The 25,396-nt window shown below is 33.2% G+C and overlaps 1 protein-coding gene across 1 annotated transcript in view; it reads left to right on the top strand.

The window, feature by feature from the left end:
• Positions 1-2,718: 2,718 nt before the first annotated feature.
• Positions 2,719-25,396, top strand: part of LOC109077223 (H(+)/Cl(-) exchange transporter 3-like) — a 30,453-nt gene continuing 7,775 nt past the window's right edge. Inside the window, 12 exon segments of the mRNA XM_042759432.1 lie at positions 2,719-2,749; positions 2,752-2,889; positions 13,099-13,265; positions 14,734-14,833; positions 17,070-17,257; positions 17,642-17,764; positions 19,084-19,290; positions 19,406-19,486; positions 20,567-20,819; positions 21,965-22,257; positions 23,780-23,966; positions 24,047-24,445. Coding sequence (XP_042615366.1) covers positions 2,719-2,749; positions 2,752-2,889; positions 13,099-13,265; positions 14,734-14,833; positions 17,070-17,257; positions 17,642-17,764; positions 19,084-19,290; positions 19,406-19,486; positions 20,567-20,819; positions 21,965-22,257; positions 23,780-23,966; positions 24,047-24,445 — 2,167 coding nt within the window.

Here is a 25,396-nt window from a genome sequence, read left to right on the forward strand (position 1 = left end):
TATTATTAATATTATTATTAAAATTAAATTATTAAAATTATTATTGCTTTTATTATTATTCAAACCAGTATCACAAATAATATAATGTATTTATTTAATAATGTATTATTATTATTATTATTTAACACAAGAATAATATTTATAATGTAAATAATTTAACTGTATTATTGTGTATGTATTATTCATGTTCATGTTTTCATTCTTGATATTATTATTATTATTATTATTATTTTTATTAGTAGTATTATTATTCAAACCGGTATGGTGATAATAATAATTACTATTATTATTTAACACAAAATATATATTTATTTTTTACATTATTAAACAATAATAATGATAATAATAGCAATAATATAGTAATAATAATGAATTTTACCTAACTTTTTTATTATTTTATTTTGTTTTTAGAAATAATTTTTAGTTTATTATTCATTCATTTATTGATTAATGTTTATATTAACAACAACAATATTAATAATAATTTTCTTTTCATGTCATACTGACTTCATGTCACTTTTCGATCACAAGTGGAATTTTAAACACGATCAGACGCTGACATTGTGAAGCTGGTTAATTATTTCCACCATTATTATTATTATTATTATTATTATTATTATGAGTCCAGCAGAGGCTTGTGACTGAAACTCTGCACACGAGGACTCGTGATTCGTCTCAGAGTATGATACAGGGATAAGGGGATTTAGAGAAGTTGAGAGAGAGAGAGGTTTGTTTGAGGAAGGTAATTAATAGAGAAGAAGAGGGTAAGTCTTTTTTTTTATGGGACGGTGGTGGTGTTATGAGGCGATTGCAGACGTTATGGAGAACAAACTCACACAGACACCAGCTGTAAGTCACCAGCTTCCTCTGTTTGGTGTCTGTTTTTGTCTTTATTCGACGGTTCAAGAGCTTATCAGTGGAGTACTCCGTCTGTTGTCATATATTGTGTTTTTCCCCTCATACAGGAGTGTGACTTTGCACTTCTTCATACACGGTACTGAATGATGAAATGTTGAACAGTAAACAGGACTCTTGACTCCTGCTCTGTTTCACAGCACACACAACACTTGACTTCATACTCTGTCCAGCAGAGGACAGCAGTGGTTTAAACACGATCATGACCTCACAACACTTGACTTCTGTGTGCATGTATAATATTTTTGATGTATTATCTATTATTACTAGTATTTGTATTGTTATCATTCAGACATGCATGACACAATAGTAATATTTATCTGTGTATTTATTAAAAATATATGTATTATATTATTATTTATATTAAATATTTGTAATATATCTCATTTATAATATTTGTAATAACTATGTATTCAACAACAATAACAAAAAATATTAAGTGTTATTATTATGCAAACCTGTATTGCAATTATCTATTAATTAATAATACATTTTAATATTATTATTGTTATTATTATTCAAACTTGCATAACAAATAGTAATATTTATTTATGATTTACTACTAAAAATAATAATTATTCATAATAAAATGTATTTAATAATAAAAATTATCATTATTATTATTACTTGTTTAAAACTGTTATAATTATTTTTTTAATGTTTTAATGCTTTTATTAATATTATTAATAGTTATTAAAATTTTTGCTATTATTCAAATTTGCATGGCACAAGTATTTATTTATTTTTTTTTGAATTTTTGCTTTTATTAATATTATTAATAGTTATTAAAATTTTTGCTATTATTCAAATTTGCATGGCACAAGTAGTAATATTTATGTTTTTATTAATTTTATTTATATTGTTATATGTTCTTGTTTTTTTTTATTATTATTAGTAGTAGTAGTATAAGTATTCACGCCTGTATGACACAATTAATTTATTTTGTTTTGTTTATTCACATATTATTTATTTAATAATTTAGAATGGTATTAATAATAATGTTATGAAAACATTGACTGAATCAGAGTATCTGACCGTCTGCATGTGTGACTCATATTTAAAAGCTTCTCATTGTAATATGAACCGTCTACTACTGCAACCATGGTTTTCTTACAAATATCTGCCAAAATATGTTTATTGTTACAACAGTAAAGCTTTGCAGTAAACACAGCTGTCATCAAAATAGTATTTCAGGAAGCGTTTGTTACAGTGTGTCACGCAGGAGCTGTCATCAAAATAGTATTTCAGGAAGCGTTTGTTACAGTGTGTCACGCAGGAGGAGTTTTTGTAGGTAAATGACAGGTTATGGGTCTGTAAGATTAATAAATAAATCACTCATCAGTCGATAGTTATTTAATGTCATGCTTGTATTATGAGGGGATATGTTGTTAAATGTTAAATATGATTTTAAAAGTTTATACTTTAATATGGCGACATATATTATGTTTTTTATTTTATTTATGTTTGGTTTATAATTTTAATTGGTCATTTTTATTTTTTTTTTTTTATTAAAATGTATGGTTATTAATGTATTAATATTTTGTTTTTTTTTTTTTTATATTTTGTGTTTTTTTTTTTTACTTAAAATATTATAGGGTGACAGACCTAGACCCGAGACGCCGCATGTGCCTTCCACTTGCCTGCTTTTCTGACGTGTACTCCTCTCTAGATCGTGCTCCTGATGGATCTGTAAGGTGCGGTTGTGATCCTGCCCAGTTCTGACGAGCCTGTGTGTTTGTCTTGTCGTGCTCTGAGGATCTGTAAGGTGCTGGGATCCTGGTTCTGCTGAGGAAGAGCTGCTAAATGGAGTCTGAGCAGTTGTTCAACAGAGGCTTCGCAGGAACAGCTACAACAGCATCACCAGCGCCAGCAGCGACGGAGGCAGCGACGAGGAGCTCCTCGATGGTGCCGGCGTCATCATGGACTTCCACACCACCGAAGACGACAACCTGCTCGACGGGGACACGTCTCCAGGTACAGCAGGCCCACGTCTGATGTCCCTGAGCCTCCTCCACACTTACCAGCCTTAATCATCATTTGAGCTGAAATCAAGTGCTTTGATACCTTTTAGCACTTATACATTCTTTAGCACTAATACAGGAACCCCTTTGACCAAAAATATTCCCTTGATGTACTTCCTGAGATTTTACATTGATATTTCAATAATTTAACAACATATTTACATTTTTGTGATTGTTCTTTGATGTCAGTTAATGGTCACATGGCATGCAGGTAAACAAAAAAATATATTGAATATTTTTAATAATTATATTAAATGTTTAAACATTACATAATATTTCAAATAATTATATATTATAGATAGTATATATATATATATAGATATATATATATTATATATATATATAAAGTATATATATCTATATATATTAATGTTTTTAATAATGATATTAAATATTTGTGTAATTGTATGTAAATATTTAATATGTAATATTTAATACATTGAATATAATGAATATTTTTATATTTATATATTTTTTTAAGTATTCAGTATTTAAAAAAATGCTAACTAAAATTAAAAAAAAATAGTTAACTGCAGAAGTTAACTTGAACTAACAATGAAAAATGCAGGAAAACATAGAAATGAATATTTTTTATTATATTCAATATTTATTCATATTCAATATGAATACATATTAAATCGAATTATTATAGTTTTAATGTTTTTATGTGAATATTTTTAATTTGTCAATATTTTATATTTATAAAATGCATTTAATTAATTTATTTTTACATTTATTATTATTTTTTTACCGTAAAACCAGCTGATTTAGTAAAAAAAAAAAAAAAGAAAAGAAAAAAAAAACACTTAAAACCGGCTAAAACCGGCAGGTTCAGTGAAAAAACAGCTAAAAAACAGTTAAAACCAGCTGATTTAGAAAAAAAAAATTCTAAAACAAGGTAAGACCAGCTGATTTAGCTAAAAACAGTTAAACCAGCCTGGTTGTCTAGTCTAAGCTGGTTTAAGGTTGGTTAGTCTTTTAGTAGGTCTCCCAGCCTGACCAGCTAAAAAAAACTGGCCTTTTCTTATTTCATACAAAGAAAAACTGCAAACCTCTGATAAAATGAGATTTCTTGATGAATTTGATATTTTATAATAGTGATTTTATAGTATCAAAATATAAAGCAAAAAGTGGAAATGAATGTCTAATGAGTCAATAAGTGCTCCTCTGCTGCCATCTACTGGGTACAGTGGTAACTGATGTCTGTAGTGTTTGTTTACCACAAAGCATATTTTGGTCATTCCATTAAAAATAACATTCAAATTTGATCATTTTTAGAGCTTTAAAGTGCTAGTCAAAAAAATGTAGTCGCACCGGCAGAAAAAAAATGGACGTGAAGTGCCACCACTTAGTCGCAGTCTGGAGCCCTGATTTCTTTCAGACGGTAGTGCATTGGGTCACTTTTCTGGACACAAACGCACTGCTGTTGGGTTTCTCACAGAGCTTCTTCTGTAAGTGTGTGATTATTATCACAGTGGGATGAGAACATGCCTAAAACCAGGTCATAAGGCTGCGTTTGTTGCATGAGATCTGAGTTGGGTTGCTCATTATTCATGAGTCTCTCATGGATCCCACACAACAAGAGCTTTTGTGTCTGTGCAACAGCGAGGTGTCGCCTTTCAATCTCTGCCCCATCAGACTCTCTGGAAACGTACCCGTCCGACACGGGCCTGCGCCGGGGGAAAACGTGAAGGGGGAAAGGAAAGGAGGGGGGGAGGGGGAAGGGAAGGAGGACGGGGGAAAGTTTGAGACGCAACCAGAGAGCGCTGCTCTGCTGAATGATGGCAAACCAGGTGGAACTGAGGTGATGTCACCAGCGGAAACATCCGAGTTAAATATGTCTTGTGTTAGAAGAAAGACGTGACACATGGGAACCAGTTCGGCTGCCCTGTCAGCGTGAAGGCGGCGCTGCAGGGAGTTGTCAGTGCGTGTAGCGACGTGTCAGATGCGGGTCGTCGGGGGTCTCTGGTTTCGTGGTTTCTCTGGTGTGCCGGTCGCTGATGTGATGTGAAGCTGAAAACACCAACGGACTCAGACTATGACTGAGGCTTTGATTTAAGCACCACAGTAAAAGCCGATGGCTGACCACATGATCACATGGTCCAGAGCGGTTACCTGGCAACAGCAGGATTATTGCTAAAGGTAAATGGAGATTTTGTGGTGTGTGTTTGGTCACATTTAGTGTGTGCGACTGAATCTTGCTCTGTCCTAGATACTGGAGTGAATCTATGAGATTATTTTGAGGCGGTCTACTTTGTTGGGCACTGAAATAAGGCACCAGGTGCTTGTCTCTGTCTGTGTGTGTGTGTGTAACAGGTGGCAGTGAACAGATGTGGTTGCTGAGTGTATTTAATGGTCGACTTCAGCTGTGCTCAGCAGGAAACGACTGTTCCTTCAAGACATATATATATATATATATATATTTATATATATATATATATATATATATTATATATATATATATAATATATATTTATATATATATATATATATTATATATATATATATATATATAGATATTATATATGTGTGTGTGTGTGCGTGTATATATATATATATATAGAGAGAGAGAGAGAGAGAGAGCGCGAACCCCTATTTATGTATATGGACAGAATAATTATGTATGACTATATATATTTTATTATAAAAAATATTTATTTAAATAATATTTTTTATAGCTAATTCTTATATATATATATATATATATATATATATAGATATATATATATATATGATATATATATATATATATAAAATTGAATGAATATAAATATTTTATAATAAATATTTATATAAATTTATTTTTCTAGCTAAATATATATTAAATATATTGATTTCATAATCGTTTTAATTATACAATTAGTATTTATGTAAATATTAAATATTATTATTAATAAATAAAATGTATGTAAATAATTCTAATTTATATAATAGCTGAAGTATAACGTATATATGTATATATACATACATGTATTATTTATTATTATATTGATTTAGAAAAACATATTTATTAAATAATATAATAATTTGTATAATTAAGTGAGTGTGTATATATATATATATATATATATATATAAAACATTTATATACTTATTGTATAATAACAATATTAATAATATTAATAATAATATTAATTTTAATGTTAAAATTGAAATGACTGGAAAAGCCATGCTGCGCATTCAGTGGTCAGAACGGTTTGAAAAGGTCTATTTTATACACAGGCTTTTGTGCGCTGCTCTCATGTCACGTGTAGCTGAATGATCTCCGATATCTCAGAAGCTCATATTAATTTCTCTTATGTATGACATTTGAAGACATCCTAACATCATTTTAGCGTGTAGTGAGTGCTACAGGCCACAGCTGCCTTGAGATACACACGCTTGCGGTCTTTGCACTTGACCACTTGACTATCTTATATGATGTATTTCCTGTATTTGGTCCAAGTGTTCAAGTGAACATGAAGACCACAAGTGTGTGTACAACTCTTCATTACTTGATGGGACACACTTAGTGTTGTAAAAATTCAAGTGTTTACAGAGCTTTATTTTTATTTTCAACTTCTAAATGTCTGTTCAGTTGTCTCTATAACAGATGACACACTTTAATTATAGGGTGCTTCTAATTAAGTGATAAAAAGCAGTTGCAACAATTGCTCATTTGCACCAATCAAACGTGCAACTCTTTGTTTTACTACCAAATTATTTGTAATATCTAATTATTAATAATATTCTCGCAAGATCTCGGCAAAAAGTCTCAGGATTTATTTCCCGAACACGATGCATGATGGGACACACTAAGCCTTGTTAGTGTGGATTTAGTGTGCACTGCGACGTTTTTAAGGCTGCAACCGAAACCTGAGAAATGCTGCCTTCGGAGGACGCATTCCGAGGTACGCGACGTGTGAACGCGTCCCGGACGCGCTGACGTCATCGGCTGGCTGATGTAATGGGCTGCAGTGTCTAAGGGATGCTGTTGTTCTAGGGCGCATGGTTTTTTATAGTGGCTGCCGCCGCCGCCGCTCGAACTCGTCTGTGATCCGCGGATCGCTGTGATCGGTATGGAGGAGCAGGACTCCGCCGACCCGTATGTACCGTATGACGGCGGAGGGGACGCGATCCCCCTGCAGGAGCTCAGCGGCAGAGGTACGGTATTCTCAGACGTGCGTGTTGTCAGTGTCACTGATGCTTGGGTGTGTTTGCGTTCGTGTGGCAGTTTGCACACATTGATCGGTGTGTGTTGCGTTACACTCTTAATAAACGCGTTGCATTGGCAACACACACACACACACACACACACACACACACACACACACATGAAAAAAAAAAAAAAAAAAAAAAAAAACACACACACACACACACACACAGACAGTGAGACACACATACATTCATATGCACGCATGCAATAATATGGGTGTTTTCTTGATTCCTTATGACGTGTTGGATGCATGCATGTGTGGCTCAAAATCAGCCAAATCATGTTTTACTTTTAATCAGCTGATGTGTCTGGTTTTGATAAACAGTATGAACACTGTGTGTCGTGTATTTTTGTTGTTGATGGATAATGTTGCATTTTGGAAACATTTTTGTTTCTTGAAATGAAATAAACATTAACTGAAATAAAATAAAAAAAAAACCTTTATTCTAAAACTGAAAAATGAAACATTAAATTATTTATTTTTAAATTAATTGATGAAAATAACAAATAAAACTACTAAAACGTAATGTAAAATTAAAATAGAAAATATAAAAAAACATAAATATATAAATATAGATTAAATATTATCATTAATAATAATAATAGTAAATATGTATGTAGGTGCTAAATAAAATAATACACATTTAATTAGGCTATATATTTTTTATATATAATTTAAGTACATATAAATATTTTTTATAATAATAAATATTAAGTACTAATTGTTTATTATTAATAATAATAATGATATCATTAATTGTAAAAATTCTTATTCAGCAATCACAAATGATTTTGAAATGTTGTCTATTATACAAAGATTGTTTTTTACCTTCATGTAATACAATTTAGGCTGAAATATGTCTAATTTTTTTATGATGTTGATGATAAATATTTATATAAATATTTAATTATTTGTTGATGAATGTATATAATTAAATATATAGAATTATATATGATTATAATTATATATTTATGTAAATACTAATCGAGTAATAATAATAAAATATTTATCCACCTTATTTTTCAACACGGAAGTAAGCCACTTTCTGTGAATGTGTTGCATTTTTGTTTCTTGAAATGAAATAAACATTAACTGAAATAAAATAAAACATTTTAAAAAAATTTAATCTAAAACTGAAAAATACAACATTAAATTATTTATTTATAAAACTGATAAAAATAACATAAAATGTCAAAAAAATTATGTAAAATAAAAATTGAAATTAAAAAAACGTAATATATAAATATGAATTAAATATAAAAAAATAAAATATTACTAAGAGTTAGAATCATCTCTCAGGGATGCTGCAGTAATGCTGGCTGAGAGGTTTAATTCATCCGTCATTCATAATTCATATTCGTTGCAACAGGAGAGACTTGTTGCTGTTGTGTGAGTGCAGTAATGCAGGACGACTTGAAGAATAATCCATCATGATTCTCTTATGCCCTTCTTCATCTGTCTGTGAAATCTGTTTGCGTGTTTGGATTTTCAGCTCATGCAGCACGTCACGTTTGTCTTAATGCAAATTAACACCCAGATTTCAGCCTTTTCTGCTTTACGCCTGTTGCTCAGACTGAAACGAAGACTGAAGAGTTGAGCTTCGTATTAAATCCTACATGATTCAGCAACAGATGGAATCAGGGTTCGTACGAGGTGCTGAAAGTGCTTGAAATACTTAAATTTGACTTTTTGGAATTTAAGTCCTAGAAAACCCTTGAAAACAGCCATATTTTTCAGAAGGTACTTGAAAAGTACTTGAATTTATAAAGGGCAGTATATATGAGATTAGTGTTTTTTTTTTTTTTCTTCTTAAACAATAGTTTTACGCAAAATTAATGATGCAGCGCGTCTGATATAAATACAGAGCCGTCTCTCCTGGGTTTTAGCAGCGCATGAGATCTCATGATATTACTCCTTGATGTGAAAAGCGATCTCGTGATATTCGTATAAGTTGTGTTTGTGGTGAAACCTTTGATAGTGCTTGCATTATAATGTTCAGTCTTTTATTGCATGTGCTGTTCGTTTGGGTTTCATTTGGGAATGCAAATAAAGTCTAATGCGTTTTGTGTTGCACTGTTATCATTTACAAGCTTGGAGCGCGTCTCCATCTCAGCAATATTAAAATTACATGGATTTAGACGTCTTTGGATCACGCTGTAGAGTAACGCATCGTCAGGCCGTTGGCACAAGTGTATTGTCACACACCCTAGTGTTGATAAGTGGTGATGTAGTTCATAATTTTCCAAGTGTATGATACAGCTTTCATTCTTCACGTCAATCATATTCATGAAAAAAAAAATCAGCTTGAATAAGGAAAGCGATAACTTTGCCATAATATCCTTTCAAATGTTAAAGTTGCCAAAGTCATCGCATGCTTTTGAGCTGCACTTTATTTGTACCATTTAGTGTTATTAGTTTATTAGCATTTCAAAGATAATATTGTTTGATAAGTGAGATCTGATTTTAGGCCTTGAAAACCAAAAAAAAGTCCTGGAATTTCATTCTGCAGTTTCTGTACGAACCTTGTGAAATGATGGTTACGTTATGATGGTTGCTATTAGTAATAGTAGTAGTAATAATAATAATAATAATAGTAAATGTGTATATAGACATTATATAAATTATATAATAATACATATTTTTTATAGAATTTCTTAAGTATGTATAAATATTTTTATAATAATAATATTATGTAAGTAATTGTTTATTAATAATAAAAGTAATGTCATTAATAAAAAAATTCTTATTCAGCAATCATAAATGACTGGAAAAGCCATTGATTTTCATTGGTCTATATTATTATTATCTATATTATTATGCAAAGGTTATCTGCTTTCGTGTAAATTTTAGGCTGAAATAGATTTATCACTATATTTTTCATAGAAAGTAACACTTTGGTTTCTTTTTTCACCACTTTTGCTGACGATAACAGTTTATTTAGCATTTCTGTATATATGATAATAATGTTTTTTAGCTTTAAGCTGCCGATAAGATCACATTTGGTCATTTTTAACTTCATTTCCGCTGAATTTTAGGTATTATAGGAATCAGAGCCGTGCTAAAACATGCCATTCCAGTGTTTGTGTACGAAAACTGCACTAAAGACATTCCTCTCTTTCTTTCTTCCCTTCTTTTTCTGTGAGCAGATGATCTGCACAGGAAGTGTCAAGGTCAAAATGCACATGCAGTTTTAGGAAAGCAGCTGTAAAGATGTGGATTTTGCCGCTGGTTTGGGTTGTGAAGGATGAGATTGGCTTGCACACAAGCACAGGCTCTTTCCAGATCATGCAGTGAAGTGTGTTGTGAAGGAGCCCGAGGGTCTCTCTGTTCTTTCAGCGGAGGGTTTGATGTGTGCGTGAGTCAGCACAGGGATGATCTAATCGCAGTATCCTCATCATTCGCTCGGAGGGAGACGTGTGCTTCAGATGAAATGCATCTCCGCTGTTTGTTTGAATGCGTTGATATTGCTCTCGTGAAGAGCGTTGAGTTGGTTTCTTGTGGTTTTGATCGCTAATGATCTTCAGTGTCATGTTTCACTGGGACCTTTTCCTATGAGTTCTAACAGATGTTATTAATAATAATAATAAAACAAGCTATAAATATTAATACGAAGCAATACGAATGTTAATAATATTCCATAACATTGTTTATTCATATAAATAAAGCATTACGTATTAGCTATTGATTATTAAAACATTAATGCAAATTAAATAAAGTAGTTAGTAACACATACATTAAGTAAAACAAGCTATTAATATTAAAACAAAACAATCAGAATATTAATAAATATTATATTAATAAATGACTAAATAATAGCTATTGATTATTAAAAGCATTAATACTAATTAAACAAAATACATTTATTAAAAAATTATAATAAACAAGTTACTAATATTAACGCAGAACAGTTAGAATATTAAAGTATTAAATAAAATAAGGATATACATTAGTTGTTTATTAATTTAACAATATTATTTGTTGTTAAAAATATTTGTACTAATATATTAATTATTAATAAAAATACTAATGTAAAAAAATGTAATGAATAAAAAATAAGTATATAGTAATAAGTTAAATAAGTACATCAAAATAAACTTATTTGTACTGTAGTATTAATATTAATGAAGTATTAAAAAATAGTAATGTCTGTTAGCTATTATTAAAAATATTCTAATTAAATAAAAAACGAATAAAAATGAATACATTTAATAAATAACAATAAAATAATAAATCAATATTAACACGAAACAATGCAGATCTTAATAAATAATATTATTAACATTTATAAAGTATTAGAAAAAGAATAGCTGTTGGCTGTTGATCATTTAAATGTGATTATTGCAAATAAATAGTAATACATAAGTAATGTTTATAAAATAAAATTCTTGCCATTTAATTTTTTTTTTTTTTTTTTTTTTTTTAAGTAAATGAGTCATGCTTTGTTTTTTGCATGGGGTGTTGTTTTGGTGTGGTGACCTGAAGCCACACACACATTCTTCATTGCATGCTGGTGTAGATGCAGATCGCTGCTGAATGCGTCCCTTGTTTCTCCTCGCCTCATTCTGTCGTTGCACATGCATGTGTTTATATTAAGACCAGTGGCATTTCTTGTGCCATTTCTGGCTTTACGTTGTTTATCTTTGCATTGGTTAGTCCTAGTTAGGCTGCTCACAGCGGGGTGCCTGCTAGATTTGTTTCTAGAAAAGGGAAGTGTGTACAAGCGTGTGTTTCTCTAGTGTGTGAGGCTGTGTGCTAGCAGCGGTGTGTGTGTGTCGCTCAGCTCACGAGATCTGAGGAAAAGCTGATTAGCTGCTGATTAGCTGCTGGGATGACTCATTAAGTGTGGCCAACAAAAACACTGCTGTAATGATTGTCGAACTTGCAGCTGTGGTGCCTCAGAGAGTTCAGTGATTCATTAATAGAGTGCTGAATCAAGGTTTGTTCAATTCACTAAACACATCTGAGAAACGCTACGTAGTGGGGTGTAACGAGTCACTCATTTTCTTGATGCAACAATAACTAATCCTACTTCTTCAAAACATGGATTTTGTGAATCATTTGCTTCAGTCAAGAAAATGTACTCACCCTCAGGCCATCCAAGATGTTGATGAGTGTGCTTCTTCATCAGATTTGGAGAAATTTAGCATTGCATCACTTGCTCACCAATGGATCCTCTGCAGTGAATGGGTGCCGTCAGAATGAGAGTCCTAACAGCTGATAAAAACAACACAATAATCCACAAGTAATCCACACCACTCCAGTCCATCAATTAACATCTAGTGAAGTGAAAAGCTGCGTTTTTGAAAAAACAAATCCATCATTACCGAGTTTTTAAACTCAAACCATTCTTTCTGGCTAAAATACGAGTCCATTGTTTCAACCTTACAAGAACCGAACTAAGAATCAAACTCTATAAAAAAAAATAAATAAATTGATCATTGCTATGAAGCAGCATTTGAGCTTTCATAATATCTCTTCATCCAAGTGAAAAAGTCCATCCCTTGTTGTCCTCTCACATGTTTGTTTAGAGCCTTTCTGGGCATATTTCTCTCCTGATTCAGACAAGGCAACTTTTTCACTTGAGAACGCAGTATTCTGTATTATGGGCTTGGTTTTTAGTAACAGTTCGAAGTTAAAAAGCAGTGTGGATTATTGTGATGTTTTTATCAGCTGTTTGGACTCTCATTCTGACTGCACCCATTCACTGCAGAGGATCCATTGGTGAGCGAGTGATGTGATGATAAATTTAAAGACACATCTGGAGAAGCATTTCCAAAATCCTTTGAAAATACAGAATCAGATCATTAATCGACATCAAATCTCATTGTGAAACTGACTGAATTGAATCATTCTGAATTCGCAAAAATCGTTTTGAAAACCTGTAAACTGAATCGACCCAAAGATTCACACCTACCACTGCTTTTCTGAAAGCGATTCTTTCCCTCACTCCTCTGTGTGTGTGTTTAGGGTCGAACTACGCCATGTCTAATGGAGGGGGCGGAGCTGGGGCCAGTAGCTCCACCCACCTGCTGGACCTGCTGGAGGAGCCCATTCCAGGTGTGGGAACCTACGACGACTTCCACACCATCGACTGGGTCAGAGAGAAGTGCAAGGACCGCGAGCGACACCGCAAGGTAACGGATATCTGAGTGGATGTGGCTTACAGTCAATATCAAGATATAGTTATATATATTATATGTATGTTTTTTGAATAATCTAATGAATTTAATATTTCTTAAGGGGGGGAAGAAAAATATTATTTTTTTTTTTTTTTTGTTGTTTTTTTTTTTGATGTCTCGTTTGGTTAATCTATAAGTAAGGAATTATTATTCAATTATTAATACAATAACAATTATTCCGCTTATACTATGGTTACCACACCTCAAGACATCGATCAGATGATATATTTAAAGGGATTCATCCGGTTTTTGTGCTTTGTGTTCCAAAACGTCATTTTAAAGCTGGTAATGGAGGCTTGAGCCGTTGATAGCATTCTAATGCAGTTATTAATGAAGTTATAAGAAAGAGAGAGACAGAGACACACAGAGAGAGCGAGAGAGAGAGAGAGAGAGCTTGTGTGAATTAGACTTCAGCAGCGTCTCTAAACAGCGCTGTTATTACCTCGCTAGTGAGAAATGTCATGTGTATTTACTTTCGGAAAATCGTAGGTCATGTTGTTGTTTTTGTTAGTCCTGTAATTTCCGTTATTATAGCTTAACTATGTGCGAAGTGATATGGAACTGTGATGTGGTCAGGAGAACTGCCTGGAACTACGTTCGCCATGCGTTTCCCAGAAAATAATTGCACACCTCAGAACGTTCGTCAGCCAATCAGATTCAAGCATTCAACGGCCCCGTAGTATAATTGTTTATAATTCATGCATTCATTCATTTATGGAACCTTGAACTCAATCTTATACATTTTTCTTGAACTTTATCTGTTTTTTATTCATTCTTAATTATCATATTTTATTTTAATTATTTATTTATTTATTTTTTACTCCGTTTTTGTCTATTTCCTCAATTATATTTGCTCTGTCAAATTGAAATCCATATTTACTTATTTTTGGAAACTTGAACTCCATCTTTTGCATGCATTTATTACATTTTTTTGTTGTTTATTTTTGGAAACTTGAACTCAGTCTACTTTTTACGTATTTTTATTTTTAATATTTATTTTCTCATTATGCATTTATTTATTTGCAGATACTTAATGGATGCAAAAGATATGATTAAAAATAACAAATAAATAATAAAATAAATGCACATTATATAGTATTTGAAAATCAGTAATACAGCAAATACAGTCAGTGCTATAGCTGTAAACTAGTTTTCTCCTAATTCATCAAACGTTGGTCATGATTTATTTAATTTATTGTGTGTTATGTGTTCCAGTGCTGCATTAGGCGTATTTTCTAGAGCACATACAATCATTTGAATGGATGTTTTTTAGGCAAATGACCTTCCTGCTTCACTGGTAGTGATACTGTGGTTTTCAAACTGACTGGCTGCAGGGATCATGTCAGACAGAAACTGCAGATCCTGAATCAGCTTAATCAGGTTTGTGCTTCTCTGTTTACTCATGCTTTCTCCGTCTGTGCAGATAAACAGTAAAAAGAAGGAATCAGCCTGGGAGTTCACCAAGAGTCTGTACGACGCCTGGTCCGGGTGGCTGGTGGTCACGCTAACAGGACTAGCATCAGGTACACACACACACACACACACACATACTGTTTCTCTCTAGCTGCTGTTCTTTCAACCTCACTTTCACAAACAGATCCGCCCACTATAGTTTCTCACACACACACACTCTGCACGAATGGAACCGCAAGCCACACTGTAACGCAGATCATAAACAATGACAAATACTCATTTTAATGAATATTGAGACAAACAGAGTAAAGCTAATCTGCAGTAGCGAGTCCAGAAGAGTCTCAGAACAGTCATGTTGATTTGGTTTAAGATCTGAATCTCTAAATTCAGTCCCCAGATGATCTTTCAAATGACTCATAACCAGAAACCTCTGTGTTTACCAACTGCAGCTGTTAAACTAGTTCTAGTTGATGGAAACTATTATTGCCCTTGAGCTTAAAATTGATTCAGTCTTTATACCCGCAGGTTTGGGGAAGTTATAAGTGTGCCGATCAGTTTAATGTTTCCTTGCTGAATAACAGTTTTAAATATATTTATATAAAAATAAAAAGTCAGTAACACATTAGTATAGGGTCTAGTTCTCACTATTAACTAGTTGCTTATTAGCATGCCTATTATTAACATATTGGTTGTTTATTAGTACTTATAAAGCTTATATTCTGCATGACCATATTCTACATCCATAATCCTACACAATATCCAAACATAACAACTACTTTATTAATTATTAATAAGCAGCAAATCAGGAGTTTGAGGCAAAAGTCGTAGTTAATGGTTTGTTAATAGCGAGAGTTGGACCTTAAAATAAAGTGTGGCCAAAAAGTCTTGCTGACCCTTAACCTTTGAATGGTAGATTATATATGTTTTATATTTATTTATATTCTGTTACTGATAATACAGGGAATTTTTATATTGCTATACAAAGGTGTTATTCTAAAAGTTTTGCAAATGCTGAGTTAAATGCAACTCTTTCTGTAAGCTGTATTTCAGTTTTAGCAAACATGAGCGTATGAAATGCACCTGCACACAGGAAATAAAATGTTCCTCCACAATATCAATATTGTGGTCACTTAACCAAATACACACACACACACACCTTTGAGCTGCAAGTCACTGTTTAATCTTCTGAACACGTTATGCTGAATTCAGCTTATTTCTTAATTCACCCTGAGCTCCAGCATTAGTGCTGTTTATTTGTCAGACATTTATTCAAAGCTGCATGCAATAAAACCTACTACAAGAACAATCACTGGAAAGAAATGTTTCACTTTTACTGAAAAAAGTACAAATGCTGCAGTAAAATCTTAGTTCATTAACTGTGAGTTTCCCTCCCATCGACGCTGAAAAACTGTACATGGCTTACCGTCACATTAGAATTAATTATACTACATAATACTGTCAAATGTATGTTTTTTGCAGTGAAAAACAGAAGTCCCTGCATAATGCATGACACATGAATATAGTTTGTTTCTTCTCATTTTTGTTATCAGTACATTAGAGGGCTTTGTGTGACGTCTTCTGTTATTTAGCCGTGTTTTAATGTCGTGTGTAACCCTTCAGGTGTCTGACTCTGTGCACTACAGATGAGTTTAGGCCATGTTTTATCATTTATCTTTCTGTCATACCTCCTCTATTATCATGGGGCTCATCAGTGTATTTTAAGGTAAAAAGCAGAATTTGATCATTTATACAAGGTTTCTGCAGGTCTTTAAAAGTCTCAGTTTGCCCTTTCACAAATGAAGGCCTAAAATTGTCTTCCATGAGCGCAGAAATCTTAAATTCATAAAGGCATGGTTTTAAATGGTGCATGCGCTGCCAAAAAGTGAATATATCTTCCTCTGTGTTTCGAATTATTTCCTAATTCTAGTGGTTGGGAGGTATTCAAACCTTATTTTATTTATTTATTTATTTATTTAGTTTAGTTTATATTTTATTATAATTTATTTGATTTTTATTTTATCTTTTTTTAAATTTTTTTGGTAAAATCATTGATTTTCAAACTTTGAAGTGTTGCTAATACAACACATTGTGTTCCATTCATTTTCTTGGTCTCAAAAAAAGTGTTAAAAAGTCTTAAATTTGCCTTTCATTAAACCTGCAGAAGCCCCGCTTTGAAGCAGTATACTGATAGATTACCATTATATTGAATGAAATGATGAAATAAACAATATGTTACAATAAGTGAAATTGAACAGGCTATTTTTGCAGTGCTCCTTACAATCACAGTGGCTTCTGCCTCTACTTCATGAAGTGCATAAACACCGGTCTTCTTCCTGGTTCCCTCAGGAGCGTTAGCCGGAGTGATCGACATCGCGGCCGACTGGCTGAACGATCTGAAGGAGGGCGTGTGTCTCAGTGCCATGTGGTTTAATCATGAGCAGTGCTGCTGGGACTCCAACGAGACCACCTTCGCCGAGAGAGACAAGTGTCCTCAGTGGAAGACGTGGGCCGAACTCATTCTGGGTCAGGCCGAGGTCAGTGATTCACTCCAGAGAGACCATCGGGGTCTGTACGAGTTTTAAAGCGACTTCAGACATGTTTCTTGAGCAGGAAATCAACATATTAGAATGATTTCTGAAGATCATGTGACACTGAGGACTGGAGTAATGATGCTGAAAATTCAGCTTTGATCACAGAAATAAATTACATTTTAATATATACTCACATAGAAAACAGTTTTTTGAATTTCTAATAATATATCACAATTTTTCTATTTTTACTGTGTTTTTGATCAAATAAATGCATCCTTGGTGAGCAGAAGAGTCTTCCGTCAAATACATTTTAAAAAACCGTACTGATCCCAGACTTTTACACAGAGGATCTGGTTTTATTAATGGCTCTGGTCTTTTGTGGTCTAGGGTCCAGGCTCATATATAATGAACTACTTCATGTTCACGTTTTGGGCGCTGTCCTTCGCCTTCCTGGCCGTGTCTCTGGTGAAGGTGTTTGCGCCGTACGCCTGTGGCTCTGGAATACCTGAGGTAAGCCTCAACATCACTTATACAGGAAAGACGTTGTCTCAAACACGTTTAACCTGATATTTTACAATGAACGTGATTTTAGGGAAACCAGTTTTGCTAGTTGCTCGTTATTTTTATCTTATTATTAAAAAACATACCATAAAAGGTAGACAAATACTAAGTTTAATGAATAGCTATGTTTAAAATGTCTTTGAGTTTTAGTAAAAGGTCTTTACTTGAACTAGACGAATAAAAATGTCACATGATCATCCTTTAGTTGCTTAATTTTATGTCGGTGTGAATATTTGGTGAGCATGTTGTTAAGAGGTCAGGTGACTGAGAATGAGCACTAGCTCTGATTTCATCACTGTTTCTATGGTTACCAGAGGTGTTATGTAAGGTTCACAATAGTCCAGAGAGGTTTGGTTCTGTCAAACAAAGACAAGCCACTTTCAGTGAATTGGGGACAACTGTCATGAGAGGAGGTGTGTAACCTTTAGAAAATATTACTTGTCAACATCAGGAGGCTAAACAATTATTCATTCTTCATTCAAACCATATAAAATAATTATATTTATAATTCTATTTATTATGTAAATGTATACCGGTTATATATATATATATTTTTTTTTTTTTTTTTATTTTTTTGTGAATTAAAGGGGGGTAATAGTAGTAGTCAATGCTACAATATTTGTTAAAATAGGCAGTGAATATTATCAGGGTTATTACCTAAACCTAAAACCATAATAATAATAAAAACAATTTGAAATAAAATTCAACTGAAATTAAATAAATAAATAAAAATAAATAAAAGCTATATATAGACATATTTAAAAATAAATAAATAAATAGATAGTAATAATAAAAATTACTAAAACTATGTTTGAAATGTAAACAGAACTTTTTTTTATTTTTATAATTTTTTATATAATAAAAACTCTAACTTTATCTCAGTGATACAAAAATAGTAGTGGCTATTATTTGTCTCTCCATAATGCTGTAGAAAGAGTCAAAATTATGTTAATTAATTGATTTGTGGAAATTCATGCATGATTTTAATTGTTGAAAATCGTCAGGAAGGTCAGAGCGATGAGGCCTAAATCATGAGGATACGAGATACAGACATTTGATGACTACCTCAAACTGCTTTTTATGTATATCTCTTTTACATTAGTTAATCAAACATATTTAACAGTTATCACAGCAGCAGCAACAAAAGCATCGGCTTTGTGCCTCGAATGATGTAAAAATAAGTGAAAGTGTCAGATCGGTGTGGTAATCTGTCAGTGATAAAGTGCATCTGTAATCACAGCTGATGTCTGGTCTCTTTCTTCCTGCAGATCAAAACCATCTTGAGCGGGTTCATCATCCGCGGGTATCTGGGGAAATGGACGCTGATGATAAAGACCATCACTCTGGTTCTGGCCGTGGCGTCGGGCCTCAGTCTGGGGAAGGAGGGTCCGCTGGTCCACGTGGCCTGTTGCTGCGGCAACATCTTTTCCTACCTCTTCCCCAAATACAGCAAAAACGAGGCCAAGAAACGAGAGGTTAGTAGCTTCATTCTCTTACATAGAAATCTGGATGTTACCCACGATTGCAGGATGTAGGGATGTAAGGATGAGTTTTCCACCCGTGTTTCTCTGTGTGTGTCTCTGCTCGCAGGTTTTGTCGGCGGCGTCGGCTGCTGGTGTGTCTGTGGCGTTTGGGGCTCCTATCGGAGGAGTTCTGTTCAGTCTGGAGGAGGTCAGTCTGCATTTATGTGATTGAAAAATACTGTAAAAATGTGAAATATTATTACGATTTAAAATAACTGTTTTCTATGTCAATATATTTTAAAATGTAATGTATTGCTGTGATGTAAAGCTGAATTATCAGCATCATTACTCCGGTCTTCAGTTTTAAAATGTTAATTATTATTTCGGCATAATATGCTGATTTGCTGCTCGAGAAACATTTCTGATTAGTAAAGTTGAAAAACAGTTGTGCTGCTTTCATGTTGCTGCTCGAGAAACATTTCTTATTATTATCAATGTTGAAAACAGTTCATGCTTAATGGAACAGCATTTATTTGAAATAGAAATCTTTTGTAACAAATTTTAATATATAAATAAAATAATTTAGTGGCTGTAAAATATATTTTAAAATGTGCTTTCATCAGATTACAGATTTATTTTTTATTAAAAAATGTATAGCCATTTAAATGTATTTTAATTAAATTAAAATAAATAAAATAATTTATTGGCTGTAAAATTTATTTTTAAATTTGTTTTTATCAGATTACAGATTAATTTTTTATAAAAATTTTATAGCCATTTAAATGTTTTTTAATTAAATTAAAATAAATAAATAAAATACACTTTAGTGGCACTTTAGTTTTTAACAGATTACAGATTTATTTATTTTTTATTAAAATTTTATGGCCATTAAAATGTCTTTGATACTGATCCCGAATTGGGTTGATAGTGTGTGATATTGTTCACCGTATCAGTCATATCCGCTATAATAGACTCAGTATTGGTCTACTATCAGTATCACTACTAAAGAAGATGAGTTCTGGGCCATATAAGCAAATATTTATAGAATAATATATGTCAATTTTTATGGAAATGTGACTTAAAACTCAACTCGTGACATTTTCCTCAGTAGCGCTAGATCATCACCTGTGTGTTTTTATTTAAACAGTCCTGAACGTTGCAATGAAAGAGCTCCATAAGTAATGAAATATAAAAATACTCATATCTGTATCTCTTCTGCATTGTTTCTTGGACTGATTGCAGAGATGTGTCTGGCGTGTGTTTAATTTCCTATCTGTTTCTCTCTCAGGTGAGTTATTACTTCCCTCTGAAGACTCTGTGGCGCTCGTTCTTCGCGGCTCTGGTGGCGGCGTTCGTGCTGCGCTCCATCAACCCGTTCGGAAACAGCCGTCTGGTGCTGTTTTACGTGGAGTACCACACGCCCTGGTACCTGTTCGAGCTCTTCCCCTTCATCCTGCTGGGGGTGTTCGGAGGCCTGTGGGGGGCCTTCTTCATCCGGGCCAACATCGCCTGGTGCCGCCGCCGCAAGTCCACGCGCTTCGGTACATACATGACCCTTGCATTAGTGCCAGCGTTTTACTTTCAATCATATACTGCTGTAGTTTTGTGGTAACACTTTACAGTAAGGTTCATTAGTTAACATGAACTGAGCATGAACAATACTTCTGCACCATTTATTAATCTTAGTTCATGTTGATTTAATCATTTACTAATGCATTATTAAAATCAAAGGTTGTGCTTGTTGACATTAGTTAATGCACTACATGAACTAACTATTAACAACTGTATTTTCATTAACAAAGATTAATAAATACTGTAATAAATCTATTGTTTATTGTTTAATACATGAACTAATATTATCTAATGGAACATTGTTGTAAAGTGTTACCGTTTTTGTTAATATATTGCATTACATTTTAATTTTTTAGTAATTTTGCTGTTTTTGTCATTTGTTTTATTTTTTAATGCAACTTTAGTTAAAATTTTAGACATGTTTTTTTTGTCATTTGTATTAGTTTTTTTAAAAAATACATTTAAAGTTTTAGACATTTTTTGTCATTTTTATGAGCTAATTTTTAAAAATATACGTTGAGTTAAAGTTTTATTAATTTTGTTGTGTTTTTGTTATTTTTAATAGTTTTTGTTTGTAGTATATTTTGAATGAATGAGGCATTTAAATAGAGCTTTTATTGTGTGTTGCTGTTCACCCAATTTGTTAAAGTTTAAGTAATTCTGTTTTGTAAAAAAAAAGAATATTATGTTTATTAGTGTAAGTTTAGTTAAAGTTTTAGTCGTTTTTATTTTTTATTTGTCATTTGTTTATTTCTTTTTTTAATACTTTGAATAAAGATTTAATAATTCTGTTTTTGTAATTAATAGGTTTTGGGGGTTTTGTATTATTTTAGTGAGTTTTATTAATTTTGTGGTGTTTTTGCCATTTTGTGTATATAATTTTAAAGTTTAAGTAATTTTGAGGTATTTTTGGCATTTTCGTTAGTTTATTTAAATGTCTACAGTTTTAGTTTATTTAATTTTAGTCTTAATTTTATTATTTTAAACTATTTAATTTATCTTATTTCAGATTGTTTATTCAGAGTAATACAGTTTCTTTCTGGTTTTACCCTGATGTTTCCCAGTGTTTGCTCTGATTTTGAACTGTAATCTGAGCTGAACGTGTGTTTTTTAGGGAAGTATCCGGTGTTGGAGGTGATCACGGTCGCAGCCATCACGGCCATCGTGGCCTTCCCGAACCCGTACACACGGCAGAACACCAGCGAGCTGATCAAAGAGCTGTTCACGGACTGCGGGCCGCTGGAGTCGTCTCAGCTCTGCCAGTACCGCAGCCAGATGAACGGCAGTCAGGCGTATCCCGCGGGATCGGACGCGGCCGCCGCCCCCGGCGTCTACTCGGCCATGTGGCAGCTCAGCCTCGCGCTCGTCTTCAAAATCATCATGACCATCTTCACTTTCGGACTCAAGGTGAGAAAACAGTGCTTCTCTGTTGTGATATCACTGTGTTTCCAAGCAGTACCAGTGAAATATGAAAATTCCTTATACTATATTCAAATTGAAATTAATTTTATTAGAAGTAATATGCAAAACAAATGCACATTTAGGGCATTATCATGCTCCGGTATTTGACTCTGGATGCTCTTCTTGTTGCTCCTCTATTTGTTGTTTTAACTGAAACTTTGTGAAAAAACTGTGGGTGTCTGTTGTATGGAAGCCTGTTTCCGCCACTGAATAAAAGATAAAACAAGGTAATTGCGAAGTTTTATCTGTATTTTATCTGTAATTCTGACTTTTTTCCTCAGAACTGTGAGATATATAGTCAGAATTGCGATACATGAATTTGCAATTGTGAGAAAAAAAGAATTGCCAGATATAGTAATATGTAAATTGATTATATGTCTGTTGTTGTTTTTGCGTTCTATCCGGAATGGCTGTTATGATTTTATTTGTTATATGTAAAATACTAATAAAAAGTTGATCACAAAAAAAAAAAAAGAATTACGAGAACTCGCCATTGTGAGAAAAAAAGAAAGCCAGAGTTAAGTCAGAACTGTGAGTTATAAAGTCGCAGTTCTGAGAAAAAAAAATCAGAATATTGAGATAAAAAGTCGCAATAACCTTTTTAAAACAATTTATTCAGTGGTGGAAATGGGCTTCCATAATGTTGCATGAATTCACACTTACATATTCATTCATCTTTGTACATTTTTCTGTGCAGTGGCCATTTTATTTACTTTTAATGGCCTAAATAAAATAGACTTTTTTTTTTATGTATAGCCATGAAATTAAAATAAAATCTGTGATCTCTCTGTTTTATTTACTTTATTCGTGTTTTTAACAGATTACAGCTTTATCTATATTATTGATTTATTTTATTTTACGTTTTTGCCATGAAATTAAAAAAAATGTATCTCTCTTTGTGTGTGTTTAACAGATTAAAGATTTATTTATAGTATTTGTTAAATTATGGCCATAAATAACAAAAGTATTTCTTTTTATTTGTATTTTTGACAGATTTATTTATTAAACCATACTTGGCCATAAAATTGAAAAGCGTCTTATTTTATTTAAGATTAGAGATTAATTTTATTATTTGAATTTTATGGTCATAAATGTAAAAAATAAATAAAAAGTGCCCACTTTATATTATTTGTGTTTTTAACAAATTACAGATTTCTTTTATTTTACATTTTTATTGACATGATTTGCTTTAAAAAGTGTCTATTTTATTTTTTATTTGTGGTTTTAACATATGTTGTTATAAAGTCATACCAGTTATAGCGGAACATTGTGTATCCACTTCGACAAAATAACATTAATGTGCTATTGCTAACAAAGGCTTTACAATATAATAAAGATTCTGAAGGCTTTTTGCCCAGTTTGTGCAAAATTTACAAACCTAATTTGAGTGGCAAATGCTAATACTACAAAGCTAGGTGGCATTATATTTCCAAATATGTACTGCAGATTGTGTATTTGTTGTGGCCAGGTGCCGTCGGGTCTGTTCATCCCCAGTATGGCCATCGGGGCGATCGCGGGGCGTATCGTGGGCATCGCTGTGGAGCAGCTGGCGTATTATCATCACGACTGGTTTCTGTTCAGAGAGTGGTGTGAGGTGGGCGCAGACTGCATCACGCCGGGACTCTATGCCATGGTGGGCGCTGCCGCCTGTCTGGGTGCGTATGCATGCTTTGAGCTTCCTCTGCGTCCTCTGCTCTTCCACAGACGCTCTGATCTGTGTGTGGTGTTTGTGTAGGCGGCGTGACGCGGATGACCGTGTCTCTGGTGGTCATCGTGTTCGAGCTGACCGGTGGGCTGGAGTACATCGTTCCTCTCATGGCGGCGGTGATGACCAGCAAATGGGTTGGCGATGCTTTCGGGAGGGAGGGGATTTACGAAGCCCACATCCGCCTGAACGGATACCCCTTCCTGGACGCCAAAGAAGAGTTCACGCACACCACGCTGGCGCGGGACGTGATGCGTCCGCGGCGTAACGACACGCCTCTGGCCGTGCTGACGCAGGACGACATGACGCTCGCCGAGCTGCAGAACATCATCTCCGAAACCAGTTACAACGGCTTCCCCGTCATCGTCTCCAAAGAGTCGCAGAGACTGGTGGGATTCGCGCTGCGCAGGGATATAACCATCGCTATAGGTGACTAAACCTCACATTTCAGGCTCTGCTTGTTCTCACGCTTCTTGTCATATTACATTGAGAATTGTTGAAGTAAACGAAGCCTGCCATTTTACAATTTACTACAATTTATATTACCACAATATCTTTTCACTCACATGATGTATAAAAGTCGACATGAAATTAATTTTCTAAATGAAAATAGTGTGCATTGAAAACTGTAATATAAACTGTAATATTGTGAAATATTATTACAATTCAAAATAACTATTTGAATATATGTTAAAATGTAATTTATTGCTGTGTTCAAAGTTGAATTTTCAGCATCATTACTCCAGTCTTCAGTGTCACATGATCTTCAGAAATCATTCTAATATGAGGATTTACTGCTCAAGAAACATTTCTGATTATCATTAATGCTGAAAACAGTTTAGCTGATTCATATTTTTGTGGAAATTGTGATAAATTGTATTTTTCAGGATGTTTTGCTGAATATAAAGTCCAAATGAACAGCATTTATTTGAAAGAGAAATTCTTTTTTTGTTTTTTATTTTTTAGGATGCTTCGTCCGGTCGGTAGGTAGATATGTATGTAGGAAGTGCCCTCAACCTAGAATTAAACGAGATGGCCTTTGTAGGACTGGCGGAAAAGGAAACAGGAAGTATTGCGTTGCTATGCCAACACGTTTAGAGCATCGTTGCGCTCTCACCACTGATCTATAATATAGTCATATTAGGTTTCAGTGGCTCTCACACTATTTAAATGAGGGAAATTACTTTACATTTGAAAAGTAATTTAAAACAATGCTTTCACTTGTTTTATTTTGTTAAAGTTTTGAGGAGCTGCGTATGTACAAAAGACATCTGTTAGAGAAATAAAGAGGAGGATATTAAGAAAAAAGTTAATCCGTTTTTATCTTAGGCGATTTAAGGTATGTTAAATTGTAAACACCACATCTGCGCTTGTGTTTAT

This window comes from Cyprinus carpio, chromosome A7 (genome assembly GCF_018340385.1).
Source record: "Cyprinus carpio isolate SPL01 chromosome A7, ASM1834038v1, whole genome shotgun sequence".
Taxonomy (NCBI): Eukaryota; Metazoa; Chordata; class Actinopteri; order Cypriniformes; family Cyprinidae; genus Cyprinus; species Cyprinus carpio.